Source organism: Equus caballus, chromosome 1 (assembly GCF_041296265.1).
Source record: "Equus caballus isolate H_3958 breed thoroughbred chromosome 1, TB-T2T, whole genome shotgun sequence".
Classification (NCBI taxonomy): domain Eukaryota; kingdom Metazoa; phylum Chordata; class Mammalia; order Perissodactyla; family Equidae; genus Equus; species Equus caballus.
Window position 1 is genome coordinate 124461235 of NC_091684.1, and position 22231 is coordinate 124483465.

Consider the following 22231-nt stretch of genomic DNA (forward strand, 5'->3'; position numbering starts at 1 on the left):
TTTCCAGACCACAACCTGCCCATTATAGACAGAAATGCAAAAGTCTATCTAGGTCTTAAATAGTCACAGACTTTTCATTCTGACTTAAAACCTAACTAGCGTCTTACTTATTAGGTCGGTTTCATGCATGCCTAGCCACATTCACAGATCTTTTGTCAGCACAACTCTGAGATCCACCACGTGCCTTTGCTTTTGCAAACCACTGCCTCTCCCTATCCCTTGCTTTCCCTCTCACTCACTGTTTCTTAAATTAAGTACAGGTACCTTGGCCCTCTCAGCCTTCAGTGGAAGACTCATACCTTAGTCTCTTATCCTGGAGCCATGTTTGGACAATTAAACATTTTAATCATTAATTAAAATCTGGTAACAATCCATTTAGAGGTTTTTAGCCTTTCGTCTGATTATTTCTGCAAAGCTGAGTTTCAATAGGCTTTTGACACTCAAAGAATTTCTCAATTTTATGATTTACTGATGGGGATGAAAATCATTTGCCTCCTCCAACCCCAGAAAAACCCTCCATCTGCTTTATCTTTCTTTTCTCTTTGTAATTGCTTTAAAACTGGCCAATTATCCTCTGACATAATTTCTTGTGTTAACTTACCCGCACAGTCAGTGCAGAAACCTCCGCCCAGAGAGGGCAACCACTCACTCATTAGACATGCTCTGTCTTCCACAAGTGTCAATTTTGCCAAACATTTCACCCATGCGTGACATCAGCCACCTTGCTCCCAGCCTCCAGTCTCACATTCTTGACTCCTAAGCCAACACTACCTGTTTTAGTTTTGTTTCAGCACACTTTTTTTTTGGATTATACTGATTGATTTCCTTTTTTTAATTTTATTTTTTACTGAGATATAATCGACATATAACATTATATTAGCTTAAGTGTACAACATGATGATGATTTGATATATGTATATATTGTGAAATGATCACCATAATAAGTCTAGTTAACATCCATCACCTCACATAGTTACCAGTATTTTTTCTTGTGATGAGAACTTTTAAGATCTCCTCTATTAGCAACTTTCAAACACAGCAGTGTAAACTATAGTCACCATGCTGTGTATTAAATCCCCGGGACTTAGACATCTGACAGCTGGAAGTTTGTACTTTTTGACTGCCTTCACCCAGTTTTCCCCACCTTTACCCCCTGCCTCTGGCAATCACCAATTTATTCTCTGTATCTGTGAGTTCAGTTTGTTTCTAGATTCCACATACAAGTGTGGTTATATAGTATTTGTCTTTTTATGTCTGATTTATTTCACTTGTTTCAGTACTGAATGAAACCCATTTTTATATCTGTCAGTATGCACTAGGTTATAAGACAGGGAATAACACACACATGCACACAAACTTCTGACACTCTCTGTGCTCTAGGTTTAGAGTCTGTCACTGGGAGACATGTGCACAAGTTTTGGAAGGTGGAAAAGAGGCAGAGGCTATGACTCCCAAGAGACCAGTTGAGGCAGACAGAGCAAGTGGGATTCTGAATGCTGAGATGTCACACAGCTCTGGAAGCTCCTATGGTACCTGCCCCCAGCTGCTGTCTCTCTGGCATTTGCTCCCCCCACTGCCCAAATGCTTGTGCAAGACTCAAATTTCCTGTACATAATAATTCTTCCTGTGTTGAATACTTGGGTCCCTTTTGTTTTTTCCTAGCTAGAATCCTAAGTAACACACTGACCTTATTTTTCTACTTGGTATATGTGACAATTAGGCATGCTGTGTTTTTTCACCTTAGTTCTTTGTTTAAGCTGGTCTTCCCTGACTAGAATATAAGCTCCACAGGGGCAGAGAGTTATATTGGCACAGTGGCACAGTACTGGGTCTTCAGTTGTTTGCAGGACTTGGCACAGTCCAGCAAAAAGAAGATAAATGAATGGATTAATTAATAAAAGGCAGAGTCCGGTCAGTTGAATGACCAATCCCAGGATGGTTCTTTAACTGGAAACTCAATGGAAATGATAAATATAGGATTTGTTGATAATTACTGAATTCACACTCTGCAAAAGTAATACATTTATAATATAATATAATACATAAAGGAAACTATGAAAAATATAAAAATCTCTAATAGTCAGCCTTCAGATCCTCCTTACTAAGGACCTGATGATAATCTTTTAAACTTTTATTAGGGGAAGGGCCTCTAAAGTGATCCAGTCTTGAGACTTCTTTAGGTGTAATGGTGGTATCAGTCCTGTCCTAATATCTCATGGTCACAGAAAGTCTTGCTCTGTGCTGTGAACACTGGAATGGCTTCCAATGCTGGGGCTTTGCCTCTGTATTTTGCACCCTGTCAGCCTTCTTATTGGAATCAGCCTTTGGCTTGGGTTGCTCTCAGTTCTATAGATCTGTGTTGCTGCTTTTTTCTTACTTTTCTTTTTTATTTGGGTTGTGTTGTTTGAGAAGACTCTTGAGTAAGATAACAGTTCTTATGTAAACTAATATTTATGGATCACTTGTTCTATGTCAGGCACTAAGAGTTTCTCATTTGATCATTTCCTTTCCTCTTTCTGACCCTTTATGAGGTGGGCACTACTTTTCCCCACTTTACAAATCAGAGAGTGGGGGCTGCCATGGGTCATGCCACCTGTCAAGCTTAGACTTTTGAGTGCAGAGTCTGCATGCCTGCTCTGAATCATATTGTGCCAACTCTTGACACCTCATCATACTTTATGTGTTTATTGCAATTTAAGGTTTACAGAGCATTTTCACATATGTTATCACACTATTGACTAATAATATTGATTATCATTTGTTGAGTGTTTACCATGTTGAGCCAGGTACTATATTAAGCACTAACAGAAAGGGAAGTGGAGAGATAAGGATGTACACATGGAGGAAAACAAAGGTTTTGACAAAGAAAATGATGCATACAGAACACTCACTAATAAAATTGCTTTGCCTCTCTTTTTGCTCTGTTTCAGGAATACCAAATTGATATATTTTTTGCTCAGACCTGGACAGACAGTCGTCTTCGATTCAACAGCACAATGAAAATACTTACTCTGAATAGCAACATGGTAGGATTAATATGGATTCCAGATACAATCTTCCGCAATTCTAAAACTGCAGAGGCTCACTGGATTACCACCCCCAATCAGCTCCTCAGAATTTGGAATGATGGGAAAATCCTTTACACCTTAAGGTAAGATGCTGGTAGATCTTTGATCGCTGATGGTCTAATCTGGGGTCCTTAACTTAGATCATCATAGGGATGGAAGCCTATTTTCTTTGCTAAGTTCTATTGCTTCTCATGTTTGACATGCTACTGCATGATACCTGAAAGAGTTCTTCCTTATGCCACGTGTGTAAAAATAAAGACATACAAACAATCTGCAATGAATGTAAACTCATTCTTTAATCAGAGTCCATTTCTGCTGGAAGTGGTCTGTGGAAATTATCTTTTATATATTTAGCCTACAGGTCCACTCAGCTAGGAAAATAAAGATGTCTTGGCATACTAATTAACAAATGTAATTATAGCCAAATTTGAGACCACGAGGGGAAAAAGAGCACAGAGGGCATCTCCGAAGCATCTCTAATGGAAGTGGCAGCTACTGTGTAATGAGCCCTCCTGGGGTCTGGGCAGTACTCACAGAAGTCCAGTAAGGTAAAAGAAACTGTGTTTCAAAGAAGTGAACCATTGAACCGACCTGCCCAAAGACTCCAGTAGGAACTAGTGTTACAAGAGTTTGAGCCTGGGTTGGTGTCTCTCAAAAATCTCTCCAAAAATCTCTACTAGAGTGGTCTGAGTGTACTTGAACACAAGGCTGCAACATACCATAGCAATGCCCTGTGCCTCAGCCAGCTTTTCTGCTTGTCTCACATTAGGATCTGGACAGTACCCTTGAAGAATGGCCTTTCCATCATCCATGACCTCTTGGGAGGACTGGATGCACCTACCCCGTTCCAGCACACTCTCTCTCACTGGGTTTGCAGCACTGCGGCTCCTTTCTGTGCCTCCTGCCCTGCTCCTGATGCTGCCTCTCCTTGTTCTGCTCCTACTGCCACAAGACTTTCCCATCACTTTACTCACTTTCCACTTTCCTGCTGGCTTAGCTCATTCATTCCCACCACTTTAAAAGGCATATCTATGCTGAGGAATCCCATGTGCCTATTTCCAACCCAGAACTTCCTTCCTGGACTCCAGATTCTTGGAGCCACCTGCCTGTGTGATATTGCCTCCTCAAAGTCTAAAAGGCATCTCAAATTCAGCGTGCCTCTGGGGAAGGTGACTTCTCTAGTTCCTCTGACCTATGTCCCTGCATCCTCCCGGCTCAGTGAACTCCATCACCAGCCCCTGAGTGCTCCTCCTCCCTCCTCTCTCATCCAGTATCATGAGCTTCTAATTGCAGGTGATTTGAGGCCACAAAAGAGAAATCTGTAACTCATATGGTGAACAAGTATTCGTAGCATAAATAAAGGCACAGGTTAACATCAAAATAAGCAGAAGATTAGAGAATTTTAAAGTTTCAGGAAAATTATAATTTTGGCAGGCTGGAAAGAACAACAGAAAAGCCACAGCAGGGAATTCTGCTGACAAGTTACAGTTAGAGAGTTGGAGTTTGTACTAGCTGTTTCCTCATCAATCTTAAAGAAATGTGAATGAGACTCTGAAGTGAAGGTGAGCCTCCACAAAACAGAGCAGAGACATGGCCGGTCCTGGGATCCTTTATAGAAACTCTGACTCCAGGGCCGTCTGCTCTGGAAAGATGCAGCCACCACCTACATGGTCAAAATGGGAGACTTGTCCAAATATGAAATCCCCCTCCAAGTGGATTGATTTGACATTTTACCCATTTAGACGAATACACCAGTTTCAAAATGGAGGAAGGATTTAATTCAGTCAAAAAGATTGAAAACAAGGATATATAAAAGAACAGTTATTTTTGTCTCCTTTCTAACTTGGCTTTTATTTCTAGACATAGTTTGGAATTTTACTAACTTTAAATTTTCCCTGCTAATGGTAGTCAAAAGCAAAACAAAATAACACAACACAAGAGCTACAAATGGTGCCACTGAATGAATGGTGCCACCACCAAGAGTGAGTTACATGTGCTATGCCAGTGGTCATTCCCCCTACCTCCAACCACATTGTGGTAACATGGGCACCCCCTGGCCTTGCCTGGAGATTTTGCTGGGTTGTTACTGGCTGACCTCAAGAGTGATGCTTGGCTCTCCCACAGGCTCACCATAAATGCAGAGTGCCAGCTGCAGCTACACAACTTCCCCATGGATGAACACTCTTGCCCGCTGATTTTCTCCAGCTGTGAGTACCATAAGTGGTATGAATGCTGTGTAAAGGGATGTCTAGCCTCTGCTGACTTTTGCTAAATGGTCAAACAGTCATGTGATTGATTACAGCATCACTGTAGAACCAGAGAACGCTTTTAGTATTGGACACCTGGGTTTTTTCACCTAGATTTTATTACATAGGACTCATGTTACAGAATAGGTAGCTTTGATAAAAGTGTTAGCAACTCAGCCATTCCTTATAATACTGAACGATCCCAAAATTGATGAACAGTCGACTTGCCAAAGACTCTCATTGCTAATGAGCTGTGCATATTATTTGGAAATATACACAATTAATTTGCGATATTTTTTAAAGGTGATTTGTCTTCTAAATAGAAAGATATAAATTTTTATTTAAATGTACTTATATTTGTCTCGTGCTATAGTAGGATGTAATTTTTCACAATAGTTTATCTTCTAATATTTTACTTATGATTGATATTATAGCCAACAAGTAATCATTTACAAATTCTTAAAGACAACTAATGCTAAGTAAAAATTCATATATATAAAAGGAAATAGCAAATTTATTTGCTTATTTATAAAGTAAAGTTTTTAAGTAAAGGTCAATATAGAAATATAGCTGTAGAATTTATGAAGGTTCATTTTCATGGCATTGCCCACACTATTCAAGTATGACTCATAAGAATTCAATTAACTTTATTGGTTTTCTATAAACTTAGTACATGCCAAGAAACCATTAAATTTTCAAAACCTAGAAAGTAGACGGCTAATGTCTGTGAATGTCTGGTAAACTTGTCTGTAGATTCATTTGGGCCTGTCGTTCTTTGTTTATTTAATTACTTTGAAAGTTAGAGAAGTGCTCAAATTGTCTGGCTCCTTGTGAATCAGTTTGGTATATACATATATACTTTTTCCTAGTGATTTGTGCATTTCACTGTTTATTAGTCTTCCCAGTGAACCCACTGTGGTTATATTGATCCTTACAATGGTCTGATATGCTGTTAACTCAAGCATTGTGTTTATAATTTCATTGGTTATTTCTCATTATTAGACATTTCTATGTTGTTTCTTTTTGAAAATTTCTTACACAGTTTTGACAACCTGTTATTTATTCACCAAATGTTCAATGTCATCTTCTATTTGATTAAATTTCCTGAACATTCTGATATCTTTCTGGGAATAATTTGCAGAATTTGTTTCATTTTACTCAGTCTCATGGTAATTTGCTTACTTTCCTTTTCAGTAAGCCAATGTTTGGCCAGGAAACAAGTCAATAAATTTAAAAGGACTTAAATAAGATTGCAGGATACAAAATCAATATACAAAAATCCTTTGTATTTCTATACACTGGAAATGAAAAATCTAAAAATAGAATTTACAAAGCAATTGCAATTACAATAGTATCAAAAAGAATATAATACTTAAGAATGAATTTAGCAAAAGAAGTGCAAGATCTGCACACTGAAAACCACGAAAACATTGTTAAAAGGAATGAAAGAACACCTAAAGAAATAGATGGGCATCCTGTATTCATGAACTGAAAAACTTAACATGGTCAAGATGGCAACACACTCTAAAGTGATATACAGATTCAATGCAATCCCTATCAAAGCCTCAGCTGTCCTTTTTTTCCAGAAATTGACAAGCTAATCCTAAAATTTATATGGAAATTCAAGAAATCCAGAATAGCGACAACAGTCTTGAACGAAGAACAAGTTTAATGAGCTCACACTTCTGATTTCAAAATGTACTACTAAGCTACAATAAACAAGACAGGGTGGTATGGTGCTGCTATAAAGATAGACATATAGATCAATGGAATAAAATTGAAATTCCAAAAACAAACCCATACATTTGTACTCAATTGATCTTTGACAAGTGTGCCAAAATAATTCAGTTGGAAAGAATAGTCTTTTCAACAAATGGTGTTGAGACAACAAGATATCCATATGCAAAAGAACGAAGTTACACTTCTATGTCACACTATATACAAAAATTAACTCAAAATGAATGAAAGACATATATACAAGGGCTAAATTATAAAACATTTTGAAGATGGTATGTGTACATTTTTGTGACCTTGGGTTAGTTCATAGTTTCTTAGATATTACACCAAAAGCACAAGCAACAACAATAAAAAAAATAAACTGGACATTATCAAAATGAAAAACTTTTGTACTTTAAAGGACACTATTAAGAGAGTGAAAGACAGGGCGGGCCTGGTGGTGCAGCGATTAAGTTCGCATGTTCTGCTTCGGCGGCCTGGGGTTCACCAATTCAGATCCTGAGTGCAGACATGACATTGCTTGGCACGCCATGCTGCAGTAGGTGTCCCACAGATAAAGTAGAGGAAGATGGGCATGGATGTCAGCTCAGGGCCAGTCTTCCTAAGCAAAATAGAGGAGGATTGGCAGCAGATGTTAGCTCAGGCTAATCTTCCTCAAAAAAAAAAAATAGAAAGAAAAAAGAGAGTGAAAGACAATACCTAGAATGGGAGAAAATGTAAATCATATTTGCATAAGGGTCTAGTATCCAGAATGTATAAATAATTCTTATAAATCAACAATAAAAAGACAACCCAATTTTAAAAATAGACAAAGGGCATTTCTTGAAAGAAGATATACAAACGGCCAAGACGTGCATGAAAAATTCTCAACATATTTAGCCCATTAGGGAAATGCAAATCAAAATCACAATTAAATACCATTTCACACCCACTAGGATGGCTATTTAAAAAAAAAACAGGCAATAATAACTATTGGCAAGGACGTAGAGAAATTAGGACACTCATAAATTGTTGGTGAGAATGTAAAATGGTGCAGCTGGTATGGAAAAGAGTTTGACAATTCCTCAAAAGTTAAATATAAAGTTGCCATATGACCCCGTAATTCTATTCTTAGATATATACCCAAGAAAATTGAAATAATTTTTACATGACTGTACATAGTATCATTATTTATAGTACCGAAAAAGTAGAAATAGCCCAAATGATGAATAGATAAACTAAATGTGGTATAGTCAAAGAACAGAATATCATTTTGCCTTAATTAATGGAGAGAAAAGGAAAATCTCCGATGCAGAAGAATTTCAAATAATTTATGTAGCTATTTCTCCCCTAAAGAGGTAGAGCATAACTCCCCACCCCTCAAGTCAAGGCTGAGCAGTCAAGTGACTGCATTCCAAAAATTATATTATAGGAAGGGTGAAGAAAGAGCTACTTTATAGTGAAGAAACCTGGCAAACACCACTTCAGCCAGGTGACCAAGGTCAACATAAACAGTGATAAGTCATGTTGATAGTATGTACTCTTGATATGATGTGATGAAGATGGCGCTTTACCTCTGCGGTCTCCCTCCTGAAAATCCATAACCCCTGTGGAGCCATGAGAAAAACACCAGACAAATCCCAACTGAAGTACATTCTACAAAAACCTAACCAGTGCTCCTCATAACTGTCAATGCTATTGAGAATGAGGAATGTCTGTGAAACCGTCATAGCCAATGTGTTATCCTGGATAGCATCCTGGAACAGAAAAAGAGCATTAGGAGAAAACTGATGAAATCTATAAAAAGAAGTATGAACACTAGTTAATAATAATGTATCAATATGTTGGTTCATTAATTGTGACAAATGTACCATATTAATATAAGCTATAAATAATAGGGTGAAACTGGGTGTGATGTATTGGGAACTCTCTGTAAAATCTTTACAATTTTTCTGTACATCTAAACTTATCCTAAATTAAAAACTTTACTTTTTTAAAGATAGAACTATGAGTAATTTCATAGTTCCCAATTTACATACAAAATTAGCCCAAGTTTCTCATAAATAAATATATCTAGGCTTCAAGTGAAATAATCAGGTGAAAATCTCAGATCAAGAAACCCATGCCTCTTCATTCAATTCAAGTAAATAAACCTCTAAGTTACTATGTGGAAATTTCTGGAGATCCTCGGCCAAAAGATCCAGCTTAGAGGTCTCAGTGATAGATAATCTCCTGCAATGGTTCTTATATATTTTGGGCTCACATACCACTTTGAAAGTCTGAACAAAGCTAGGGTCACTCATTTGCACACTTTGACACTTTCACATGGTATTTTGCATCTGACAGCTACATGATCTGTAGCCCAGAGTTTAAAAACTCCTCATCTAGTCTATCTCACTCATTTTGTAGGTGAGGAAACAGAAACAGATGCTGCCATTGTAGGATCTTATGACTCCTAGAAAGTGCTTCTTCTGCTGGATCAAGCCAGCTACTCTGCCCCCAAAATATGTCCCTGAACTTGTTCACTGCTTACTGTTTCCACCTGTTAGGATTTCCTGCTCCCACTCTTATCTTTTCAAGTCCATTATATACATATATCCTGTCATTGGCTTACTAAAATATATTATATATCTGTCTTTCAATCCTATGCTTATAATCATTCATAAATTCTTTCCCCTGGTGATTAACATCAACCTTGAATGTTTTACCATAGCCTACGAGAACCCTTCCTCCCTCTCCAACTTCATCTCTTTCCACTCTCTCTCTTGAAAGTGCATGCCTTATTGTTTCTTTTGTGGATGTTTTCCTCTTTTTCACTCAAAATATAGGTCTAGACAACACTAACTTATGTCTTTCATATTTTCATTTTATCACTCAAATTATAAACTAAAGATATCTTCAGTAGTTTGTGTATACATCAGTTCAAACACAGCTATTATTTAGGGATTTTACTCATACCATTTTAAATGCATATACCCTACTAAAAATAGTTTATGGTACAGTTTTTAGTTATATGTTTAGTGATATTCCAGAAGTAGGATAACACATATGAAAGGAGTAAAACATAGTCGCTGTGAGCAGAATGCAGGAATCTAGAGAAATTTTTACTCATCCCCACCATAGTATCATCCTCCATACTCTTCTCTGGGCACTTGATGAGGAGGGATGTGTGCTAGCTCTCCCATCACACTGTGAGCCCCTCAATGGCAGGACAGCTGTGTGCCTGGTGAGAAATGACATCTGGTGGCTAATGTCTGTTGTGCTCCAACTTTATTCAGTTTCATGAGAAGTTTCTATGAAGAAGAGGGTACACTAACCCATTGTTTTGCCAAGAATTTGGTTATCTACTCAATAACGGTTACCTCACATGTACCAAAATGGCCTTCAAACCAACCCCTCCAATTTCCATGAGCTTCCACCTGCTGATATGCTCTGCTTCTGTCTGATGTTGAGATCTGATACCTCTTCCCACATCTCTTTTAATATCTAGAACCTTTGTCCTATCATATTATGAGGGATTTTGGTTTCTATTTCTGGTTTATGGATTATTTGTAAATTGCTTTTATGAAGACAAACCAAAAAGATACTTTCGGACCCAGAGAAATAGTCATTTTTTATCATCCTTCAGTATTGTTTTCCCCGTTCTAGTCTGATATGACAGAAAGTCTTCTGTCTCTATTTGTCCTTATCTAGTGCTCACACTAACTCCCATAAACTTTTATTTTACATAAATGATAAGATTTACTCTTAGTGCTTCTTAGTTCTGCAAACTCTAATGACCAAAAGAGTCACAGAGACATTCATTGAATGACTCTTGCTGTCGTTTGTATTTTTTTTTCCTCATAAGTATACAACAAGAAGCATGACTGCATGCTTGATGGTAGTAAACAGCAGCCACCATTTAATTTCAGGCTCCAGGAGACAACAGGGCATGGTGAGGACTGAGGCAAACTACATGTAGCATCTGCGAAGCAGCTGCTTCTCAATGCTGACCATATCCTGCTTTGATGGAACACAGGAAAGTTTTTGCTAGATATTTTTATTTTTCAAGAGAGGCAGGAGATTTGAATTTTTATATGAAAACTTCAAGTATTTTTATAAGTTGACAACAAATTAATATACACTTGAATATATAAATAAAACATTTTGAAGATCAAGATTATACCGGTGAGATAAAACACGCCCATGAGCTGGTTTCAATCCATATACAGCAGCACAATCTCTGTAGTAGTCTTCCTCTGTTTTACTTTTCTTTCAAACCATACAAATGTTTCGAGTAGCATTGTAGTCTCTTCATTTCCAAAAGTCTTCATTTTCCACTTGACACTTCTTGTTCTTCTTTTACTCTACCTTTAGAAGTGCTGTCCAGTATAAATATAATACAAACCACAGGTGTAATTTAAATTTTCTAGGATTCACATTTTAAAAAGTTGAAGAAATGAGTGAAATTAACTTTATTACTATATTTTAACACAAACTAAGGTATTATCATTTTAAAATGTAATCAATATGAAAAATTATTAAGGAGATGTTTTAATAAATTAGTGTGGGTTAATTTCATACTGTCTGTGACATTCAGTGTGTATTTTATGCTAACAGCATATCTCAATTTGGCATAGCCACAATTCGAGTGCTCAGCAGCTTACCCACGGCTCATAGCCAACTGTTGTTGGAAAGCAGTCTTAGTCACTTTCAGAGGTCTTCAAACCAGCTGTTCATCTCCTTTAAAACTGTGCGTTTTGTTAAATATCAGTGATGTTCTCAATTCCCCTTTCCCCAAACTTTGTTCCCTGTTTATTTCCATCAGTTTTTGATACATCGTCTATGTGCTTTACTCTCTCAATTCTAGATTTGAAATCCAAACATATTGGTTTTGAATAACGTAGAAATTCCAAAAACCCTGTGCAAATATGCATGTATGTGTGTATACACAATCTAAAATCTCACACTCAGAAAAATAAGTCTCATGATTCAAGTAGCTCTGAATCACCCAAATGCCTTTGCTAAGCCCCAGTCTATGCATTCACTGTTGGGGATACTTGCTAAAGGAGTGGAAGAAAATAGGTTCAAATGCAACCATGTATGAATGTGATGGTGTTCTCTGTGAATATCATGAAAATTGACATATTATACTTTCAATGACCATTAGATACTAATCTCTACTAGGGATCAGACACAGTGGTCACCAAAAATTCAGCACTAAAATATAGTCGGAAAAGTCTTAAAACTAAGAAATACTAGTCATTCATTTCCTATTTTCGCTCTCTTTGGGGAGATTCTGAGACTACTCCACATACCTACTCCCTGTGTGTGCTGCTCATGATCATAGAGCCAGCTGCAGGCTGCCCTCAAGGAGGTCATCTGAGAATGAGCCCTGCCTGTCTCCAGGAATGTGAATAGATGTCAGCATCACCTGTTGTTGCTTTTGATACTGGTACCATAGAATATTATTCACTTAACACAATTCTTGTGGACATGCAGTTAACCAGGAACATGGTGGAAAGAGCTTTGCTTGTTGCTCATTACCCTTCAGTGATGCCCCTAAGCATCCTTTCTATCTTCCTTTTAAAACATTCCTGCCGTGCTAAGATGCCAGAAAATCAAAGGGCAATGGAAACCACTTAAGCTGATCAAATTCTCCAGCTGTAGCAGTTCTGTGACTCTGAGGTTAGAGTCATTGCTACTGAATTTGATTTGGATACCAATTCAGTGTGTTCACATCCCTTCGTGGCCACAGGGTCTCTGACAAATCCGGACTTGGAAGAAGTTTCTCAAGGCATTCCAGGAGGCTCATGCTGCAAGATAGGTGCTCAGTGCCCAGAGGAAGGGCACCATCTGTGCCTCATGGTAAGTTGAGTTTTGCCCCCTCAAGGCAGGAGGCAGGCTGAACAGGATTGGAAGGCTGCATTTAGCGTCATCACTATCAGGCTCCAGCAACATCTGACCGTGCAGAGGTACAAACAAACCAGAAAGATTTTTTTTTTAGGAGCCACTAATACCTCCTTTCTTTCTGTGTGTGCATGCAGAGTACAGCCATATATATTTCAGTCTAAATCCTTGTTGACCTAGAGAGGCAACTGAGTACTCTTGGTTCATCCAGATGCTTCATAACTGGTGCATGTCTTAAAATAAGCTGAGTCAAAATTGCCTATTCCTGGCCTGCTGCCCAAGTGCATTAATGAAGCGGGCCTTTTGCCAGGTGGAGCATCCTGCCAGGCAGATCCTCTCTCCCATGCCTTTTGCTTTGGCAGGAAAGGAATCACACAGCTCCTTGAAAGTCCTTTTCTCTCTGTTGGAGGAGTTAATCACCAAATAGCAGATGCTGTGAAATGCCAGCAGTGGCCCTGTGTCCTCTGAACCCAATGCTCAGGTGTAAGACTTACAAAAGGAAGCCTGTCATCCAAGGGGAGTGCAATGGTAATTTTTATGTGTCAACGTGACTGGGCTAAGGATGCCCCTGATAGCCAGTAAAACATTATTTCTGAGTGTGTCTGTGAGACTGTCTCCAAAAGAGATTAGCATTTGAATCAGTAGACTGAGTAAAGAAGATCACCCTCATCAATGCAGACAGGCATCATGGAAACCATTCAGGGCCCACCCCAACAAGAAAAAGGTGAAGGAAAGAAGAATTTTCTCTCTTTGCGTCAGCTGGGGCATCTGTGTTCTCCTGCCCTCAGATGTTGGTGCTCCTGGGTCTCAGGCCTTCGGACTTGGACCAGGACTTTCAATATGGCCCTCCCAATTCTTGGGCCTTTGAACTTGGACTGAATTACACCTCTAGCTTTCCTGGGTTTCCAGCTTGCAGATATCAGATCATGGGACTTCTCAGCCTCCATAATTGCATGAAGCAACTCCTGTAATAAATCTCTTGTATCTCCATCTCTCTATCTTTCTCTCTATCTCTGTCTCTATTCCTATCATCTCTCTATATATATCTCTTCTATTGGCTCTACTTCTCTGGAGAACCCTGACTAATACAGGCAGGGAATTTCCCACCCTCCCAACCTACCAGAGATGTGGACAATAAGGTCCTAGGTGCTCCAGCATCTGCTTGAATCCATCTGCTTTGAATGCAGCTGGAGGGAGCTTCTGGCATGTCTGGGAGACACAGTAGAATCTAGCAGCTGAGACCTTTGAGTGAAAATCGAGTTGGTTGCATGGGAATCATGTTTCCCATCAGGGACCACACCAGGCAGACCAGTGCAGTGGATGAGGTGGACTTTGCACTCCTCTCTTTGCCTGTTCCACACTCTTCAAGGTGTTCACACCTCATCTGCTGGCTAAGTTGTCTTCCCACATATTCCTAGATTTCTGGCCTCTTCAGCTCTGCCCTGTCCCTGACTTACCATTACTGTAGACATGCACACATTGGGGAATGAGTTTGGGGATAAGTATACACCCATGAAACCATCATCACCATCAAGGCCATAAACACATCCATCACCTCCCAAAGTTCCCTCTTGCTTCCTTTGTTATTATTATTATTTTTCTGTTGTAGTAACAACACAGTGTACAATCTACCTTCTTAGCAAGTTTTGAATATACAGTACGGTATTGTTAGCTACAGTCACTATGCTGTATAGTGGATCTCCAGAACTTATTTATCTTGTATAACTGAAACTTTGTACCCTTTGACCATCACCTCCCTATCCTCCCTGCCTCCAGACCCTGGCAGCCACAGTTGTACTCTCTGCTTTGTGTTTGACTATTTCAGATTCCACATGTAAGTGAGATCATGCAGTATTTGTCTCCCTGCGATAGGCTTATTTCACTTAGCATGATGTCTTCAGGGTTCATCTGTGTTGTTTCAAATGGCAGGATTTCCCCTTTTTTAAGACTGTATAATATTCCATTGTATATATGTATATATATATATATACCACATCTTTTTTATACATTCATCCATTAATGGGCATTTAGATAGTTTTCATGTCTTGGCTATTATGAATAATGCTGCAATGGATGTGGGGGTGCAAATATCTTTTTGAGATGTTATTTTGTTTCCTTTGGATACATACCCAGAAGTGAAAGGGCAGGATCATATAGTAGTTTTATTTTTAATTTTTTAAAGAACCTCCATACTGTTTTCCATAGTGGCTGTACCAATTCGCAATCCCAGCAGTAGTGCTTCCCTTTTCTGCATATCCTCGCCAACACTTGTTATCATCTCTTGCCTTTTTGATGATAGCCATTCAAAAAGGTATGAGGTGATATCTCATTGTGGTTTTGATTTGCATTTCCCTGATAATCAGTGATGTTGAATACCTGTTGGCCATCTGTATGTCTTTTTTGGAAAATTGTCTATTCAGATCCTTTGACCATTTATTAATCCTTTATTAATTATTAATAATTAATTATTTGGTTTTTTGCTATTGAGTTGTATGAGTTCTTTATGTATTTTGGATATTAATCTCTTATCAGATATATAGTTTGCAAATATTTTCTCCCATTCTGTAGATTGTCTTTTAATTTTGTTGATTTCTTTCTTTGCTGTGCAGAAACCTTTTGTTTGATGTAGTCTCACTTTAGCTAGGTGACCCTGGGTGCTCTGTCATGGTGGATCTCTGCAGGTATCATGCCCCTTTCTCAAACATCCAACAGCAAGTGGGGGAGGTAGGTCAGTGCAGTGGCAGGAATATCAGGAGGTGCTGGAGAAGGCAATTTTTTTGGCATCTCTCATCTCTTATCACATAATAGCAAGACCCCTACTCTTGCCATTGAGAGGCTATGCAGCAAGTGGACTTGTGGATGTGCTTGTGTTGAAGGCTGGGTCACAAGGATAAGGGTGTGATTTGCAACTCTTGCACTGGAGGGAATGAAAACAAGCCTGAAAACTAAAAACAAGCAAGAAGAAGTGTCAGAGGGTCTGGAGTGAAACAGGAGTGGGATCTCATCCTGCTACCACAACTTTATCACTGTGTAGGTGTTTGCATATTGTTGAACCTCTCTGAGCCTTAGTTTTCTCATCCATGAAATGAGGATAATAATACCCACCTCATCTGTCACTATGAAGATTAAATTAAATGAAAGAATGTGCATTTAATGATCAAAAAGGAGTCATTTGATTGTCACTACTGTGAATAACCCTGCTGCTGCAGAGAGTGTTGGGAGGGGTAGTCTGCATGGGGAAACTGAGGCCATGAAGAAAGGCTTCCTGACTGGAGTCCCAGCTGCCTCTTTATTCACTATAGTACATCAGGAAACTTTCTTCACCTCTTGAAATTCCTCCAAATCTTCCTCCCCCTATTCTACAAGGTGGAATTGGAAGCAAGTTACAAAATGATGGAAGGGACTAGAAACACACCCTTTATAAATTTTTAGTTGATTTAGCTAAGGATGCAGATGTCAATGAGAATGGGGTGGCAGGAGCAGGTGTGGGGACTATTTCCACAGTTTCTCTTTTGCTCTTGGATTCCCCAAGGAATGGTAAACACACTTTGCATAGGGAAGATCTCCTAGGGAAGAGAAAACAGCCAAACCCTCACTAGCCCTTGGCCTTTCATACTGGGCTTAACCTCACCCACTTAGAGGAACCAACAATGTACATACTTCTGGATAAGGATTGCTTGCACACACAGGCTCTTTGACTATGTTAAAAATGAAACAGGGATTTGATTAACAATCTCCTTTCCCTGGATCTTATCAATGGTGTGTTCACTGGACTGGTCCTTGTCAGTGCAGTGCATTTTAAAGGTTTAGAGAAATCAAAGTTTCAACCTGAGAACACAAAGAAATATACGTTTTTGACAGCTGATAGAAAATCCTATCAGTGCTGATGCTAGTTCAGCTCTGCATGTTCTGGTGGGGGGCAGCAAGCACCCCTGATGATTTATGGTACAACTTCATTGAATGCCCTACCGTGGGGAAAATATCAGTATGCTGATTCTGCTACCCACCTCCACTCCACTGTCGGCCATCACCCGCCACATCAGCATGCAAACCATAGACCACTGACGTGAGCACCATGGCACCAAGAGCACACAGCTGATCCTGCCCAAGTTCACAGCCATAGAACAAACTGATTTGAAGGAGCCGCTGAAAGTTCTTGGTGTTACTGAGATACTTAATCTATCAAAGGCAAATTTTGCAAAGATAACAAGGTCAGAAAACCTTCATGTTTCTCATGTCTTGCAGAAAGCAAAGGTTGAAGTCAATGTAGACAGAACCAAAGCTTCAGCAGCAACAACTAGGAATCTAATCACAAGAGCATCGCCTTGGTTTATAGAAGACAGAACTTTTTTATCTTTCATCCTACATAATCCCACAAGTGCTGTCTTACTCAGGGGCAGACAAACTCTGAAGAATCTACAAAAGAAACCATGCAAAGCAAAGACAGATTGGCCATGAAGGAAAGACTCCTTCCCTACCTTTTCATAGTTCTGTTACATATTTTTATGCAGTATTTTCTTTTTGAAAACTAGTTCTTAGAAACAGAGACTCAGTGATAGAAGCATATCTGCTCTGGGATTTGTTTGGAGAGAAAGAAGGGCAGGATGGCTGGAACACCATACTAAGAAATGAAGAGGAAGACTTCAAAATGCCTAAATGATTCTTTAAACTACCAAATGTTACCTAGGCTAACAATCCACTTGAGTATTTACTGTCCAGTGTAGGCTTTTTGTTTTGTTTTGTTTTGTTTTTCTGAGTGGTTTTCCAGAAGAAATTGAATCAGTGTGATGTGTGTGTGTGGGGGGGGGGGCATTTAATGATCACTTTCATTTTTTATGGAAAAAAGTGTTATTTGCCTTTTTGATTATTTTCTCCCATCCAAAGTCTTGATAGTAAACACTATATTGGGGAGTAGAAATAGTGAAATCTCTAGCCTTTTTGTGTGTTTTTGTTGTTGTTTTATATAACACATACATTCACTAAAATAAAGTTTAAAAACTTTTTGAAACTTTAAAAATAAAGTGTGAACTATGCTGAGTGGCCGGGAGGCCCTCAGACAGCCCCCTCCCTGCTCAGACCTACTCACAGGCTGGAGGTGTATTTGTGTGGTGGCAGAGAGCTGGGGTTTAATGTTAAGCACAGGGCTCAGTGCCAGAATCTGGAAATCCTCAGCTTCCTTCTAACGGTTACATAGAGGTATTTAGTACGTGGCACCTTCCTGAGCACTTGCAATCATCAACCCACTTGATTTTTTTTTTTTAAAGATTTTTATTTTTTTCCTTTTTCTCCCCAAGGCCCCCCAGTACATAGTTGTATATTCTTCGTTGTGGGTCCCCCCAGTTGTGGCATGTGGGACGCTGCCTCAGCGTGGCTTGATGAGCAGTGCCATGTCCGCGCCCAGGATTCGAACCAACGAAACACTGGGCCGCCTGCAGCAGAGTGCGCGAACTTAACCACTCAGCCACGGGGCCAGCCCCAACCCATTTGATTTTTATGACGACCTTGGAAGGCCCGGTTTTTCTCAACGTCTTTCACAGCTGGGGACCCCAGAGTGTAGTGGTGAGGTCATCTGCCCACATCACTCCAGGAAGCAAGGACAACTGGTTTGCACCAAGAAGGATGGCTTTTGGGTCTGTGCTTTTGATTATTGTTATCACTATCATTTTTACTGTTGTTGGAGGAGGACAGTTGGAGTGAAAAGAGATGCTCAGCCCATAATATATTAGATGTACTTTGCTGCAGCCTAGCTCTCCGCCCAAGTAAACCACTGAAGGTGGAAAAGAAAAACCCACATGGTGCTCTTTATCTTTGACACCTGTGCCAGCTGTAACTGCCTGGAACTGGAGAAATTATTAGGGAAATATCAGTGCTGTTACAGTGATGTCAAAGGTGTCTGAGAATGTTGGCTCATTTTCAGAATTTTAAAAGGCAATGCTCCATTCTTCTAGGATAATTAATTTGGAAGAGGAATAAGTGCCAGTTAGTAAATCTCAGTGTCAGCACATCTGAGTCCTGCCTCTGCAAAGTTACAGCAGTCCCAAGGGCCCACTGGTTCTCCCTCTGGACTGAGACCACACCCAGCACCAGCGGGGGCCAGAGACCACTGAGGGTCCCTTGTCTGTGTGTGTGTTCCTGTCAATGTGCAGAGAAACACATTCTGACCCTTATTCCCACCTACCATCCCCCTTTTACAGATGAGAAAACTGAGTCTTAGAGGAAGAATGCAAACACCAGTGCAAGGTCACACAACTAGTGCATGGTAGACAATGTGAACTCAGCTCTTGCTTCTCCAAGTCCAACATTTTCTCTACCACACCAGCCTTTATCTTGGCAGTTATTAACTAAAGAGAGCCAATGTCAAGCCAAATTACCCCTTATAGGGCATTCTAGAAATGTTTTCTCCATCACTTCCATCTATTCTCTGACCACTGCCTCCTAGATGAACAATTAAATTAAAGCATGGACCTACATACAGAACAGGACAGAGCTACTGCTTCTCTTCCCCCAAACCTTCCAGATGGAAAAGAAACTTGGAAATGCCAATTCTCAAGAGATTACTAAAGAGAGGATGCATCTTTAAGGGGAGAACCTGCCTCAATCTTCATCAAAGCATTGTGGACATCATTTGTAAACAGCTTATTAAACGACACTAGGAAATCTTGGAGTTTCTCTTCCCTGTGCTTTGCATTTGTTCCATTGAATGAACCAAGGAGAAGGGGAAAGCTTGCCTCCTGGATCCTGATTCAGAGGGTTCTGACTGAACTAGAGAGGACCTGGTCACAGAGAAATGTTTCTGACTCACATGCCTCTGGCCTGTTGTCTGGGTTCTTAGGAAGCTTCACATTGTTCCTCACTCTACTCAGAGGTTAAAGCACATCTCAGCAAGAGTATGGGGATGGTTCCAGGACTGTGTGAGCAATGCTAAGGTGGGTACACTTAGCAAGCAACAGCAAAATATAGTAAATTGTCTGTGAACACAGAAATTCTACCGAAAGTATTTTAAAGACCCTGCCTGTCTACTATAAAAGTTATCTATTTCCCACTTTAAGCTCCACTGCCCCTCTCAGCTGCCCAACGACAGTATTGCTTGGTGTCCCTGGCTTACCTGATATCTATTCAGGGATGGATACGAGAAAGGAAGGAGAAATGTGGACTGAGAGCTTAGCCTTTCCGTTATTTAGAAGCTGCGCTTGTCTGCTGATGGACCTGTTTAATTAGTGTAAGAAGGTCATGGGGTGCAAAAGACCCTGTGTTCTTCAGTGATGAACCAAAAGAACATCTGGTATATGTGCCTTGTTCTTACCTTAGCAGCGTGAAACGATGAAAATAAGACATCTATAAACCAAATAATTTCCTTGCTGGGCCAATGAAGCCATAATATAATTGGGAAGAAAGTCTATCAATGCATTTTGATTATAAATTGCTCTTTCTGTACACTTAATATTTTCAAAAAAGTTTGGGCCTGTTGATTTTTGGAGGTTAGGGAACATATCTTCTATGGGTTCCTTATGCCAGTTCACAGTAGGTGCTTAGTAGATATTTATTATTTATAGATGGCTGCCTAAGGCGGACCATTTGTATGAACAGCTCAAGATAATGCAGCTTATGTACTGCCTCATTTTGGGGAATGCCATTTGAGTAAGTGGGTGCTTAGCTCATTAATGAGAATATATGCTGTTCTTATTCAAGAACATTGTCCGCCAACGAATTCTAAAATTGCATCTCAAAGAAAAACGTGGGAATCTCTGTACTTTCTGCTCATTTTTGCTATGAATCTAAAACTGCTCCAAAAAAATGAAATCTATTAAAAAGCAACCTAGGGCTGAGGGAGAATATCCAAGGAAGAAACAAACTGGAAGCAGAACGTCTTCCCAAGAATTGCATTGAGACCTTGTTGGAGCAGATGTGGTGGCACCTCACCAGAGGGTGGAGAAAACTCTCTGGGTTGAACTGGGCCAGTGCTGGTTTACAGTTGGCAGGCAAGCAGGAAATACCTAGCCAGAGTCCAGATGAGTAAAAATCTTGGCTAGGATTTTCAAGCAGGAAGCAACCCTCTGGGTGTAGGTGACCAAGCCCAGTGGGAAAGACCAAAGAGGGAGGTGCTGCTAAGTGGCTGGGTGGTATGAGTGCTGAGGTGTGTGGTATCTGTGTCAGGCGTTTCTTGACACACCTATGGGGTGCAGCTAGACTAAGGCACATGGATGGTGCATAGAGGGAGTCAAAGTATCAGGAGTCGCTCACTGAACAGGTAGCACAAGACCTGGGGTGCACAGTGTTCCTATTGGGAGCACTGTGGTGAGGTAAGCAGGTCAGAACTGAGGCTACGAACTTACCAAGGGACTGCATGCACCAGGTGTGCAGCTGTACGGCAAGAGGAAGAAAACCCAAGGTAAGCACACTCAAACTAGGAAGAGAAGTCTCATCCTTTTTCAGTTTCCTTCCTATGCCCTCTACTGACACCGCTTACCATGAGGCCAGCTATAAAGGAGAAATATTGACAAGGGTCTACCTTTATTATCACAGAATAGGTAATAAAGGGTGAATTTGGAGGTGTGAGGCATTACATTTCTAAGTGAGAATAACTGTCAAATGCATATTGTTTTAAGTATATCTTGAATTTGTGTATTACCCTTTCCTCTATCATTGTTATTCTTTAAACTTTCACTACCACCCAGATTTAAAGTCTGTTCTGCACTGATTCAACTGAAGGACCTACCTAACCAAGAATTCTGAATCACTCTTCTTCTTTAAAAGTCTTTAAACATCACTCATTGTTCATAAATAAACTTAAAATTTATTTATGCAGCAAAAACAAACAAAAAAAAAACGAAAGGAAGGAAGAAAGAAAAGAAGAAAAGATGAGAAAGAAAGAAGGCAGGAAAACAGGAAAGAGAGAGAAATGAAAGTAGAATTTCATTCTTGATTGATTTTCATTATCTGGAATATAGCCAAAACAATCCAGTTATTCTTTATGGTAGCATGAACAGCAGATTTGGATAATGTTTAAGTACCAGGTGGACTACATTCTATACTTTTAGACACCTTTCCTATCTTTGGGTGACCAAAAGCTGGAGAAAATCAGGTAACTCTATATACTTTTTCATCCATTTTGTTGGAGCCATGCCCACCATGCAGAAGTTGTGGATTTGAGGACGATGCACATCCTTTGAGCTTGAATAAAGTGAAAAACAGTTGTGGATAAAGGGGAATATCTTGTCTCAGGATTCTATTATTGTGTTTGACACATAGCTTATATTGAGTGTTATTTCATGAGAACTTAGGGATCTTAGGTCATCGTCTTTGGAATAATGT

General features: G+C 39.6%; 1 protein-coding gene and 1 pseudogene across 1 annotated transcript in view; both read left to right on the top strand.

The window, feature by feature from the left end:
• GABRG3 (gamma-aminobutyric acid type A receptor subunit gamma3) overlaps positions 1–22231 on the top strand; it is a 596312-nt gene that overhangs the window by 339897 nt on the left and 234184 nt on the right. The window contains exons 4-5 of the mRNA XM_023652068.2: positions 2931–3151; positions 5193–5275. Coding sequence (XP_023507836.1) covers positions 2931–3151; positions 5193–5275 — 304 coding nt within the window. The remainder of the gene's footprint in view (positions 1–2930; positions 3152–5192; positions 5276–22231) is intronic.
• Positions 10901–17377, top strand: LOC102149059 (glia-derived nexin-like; annotated as a pseudogene).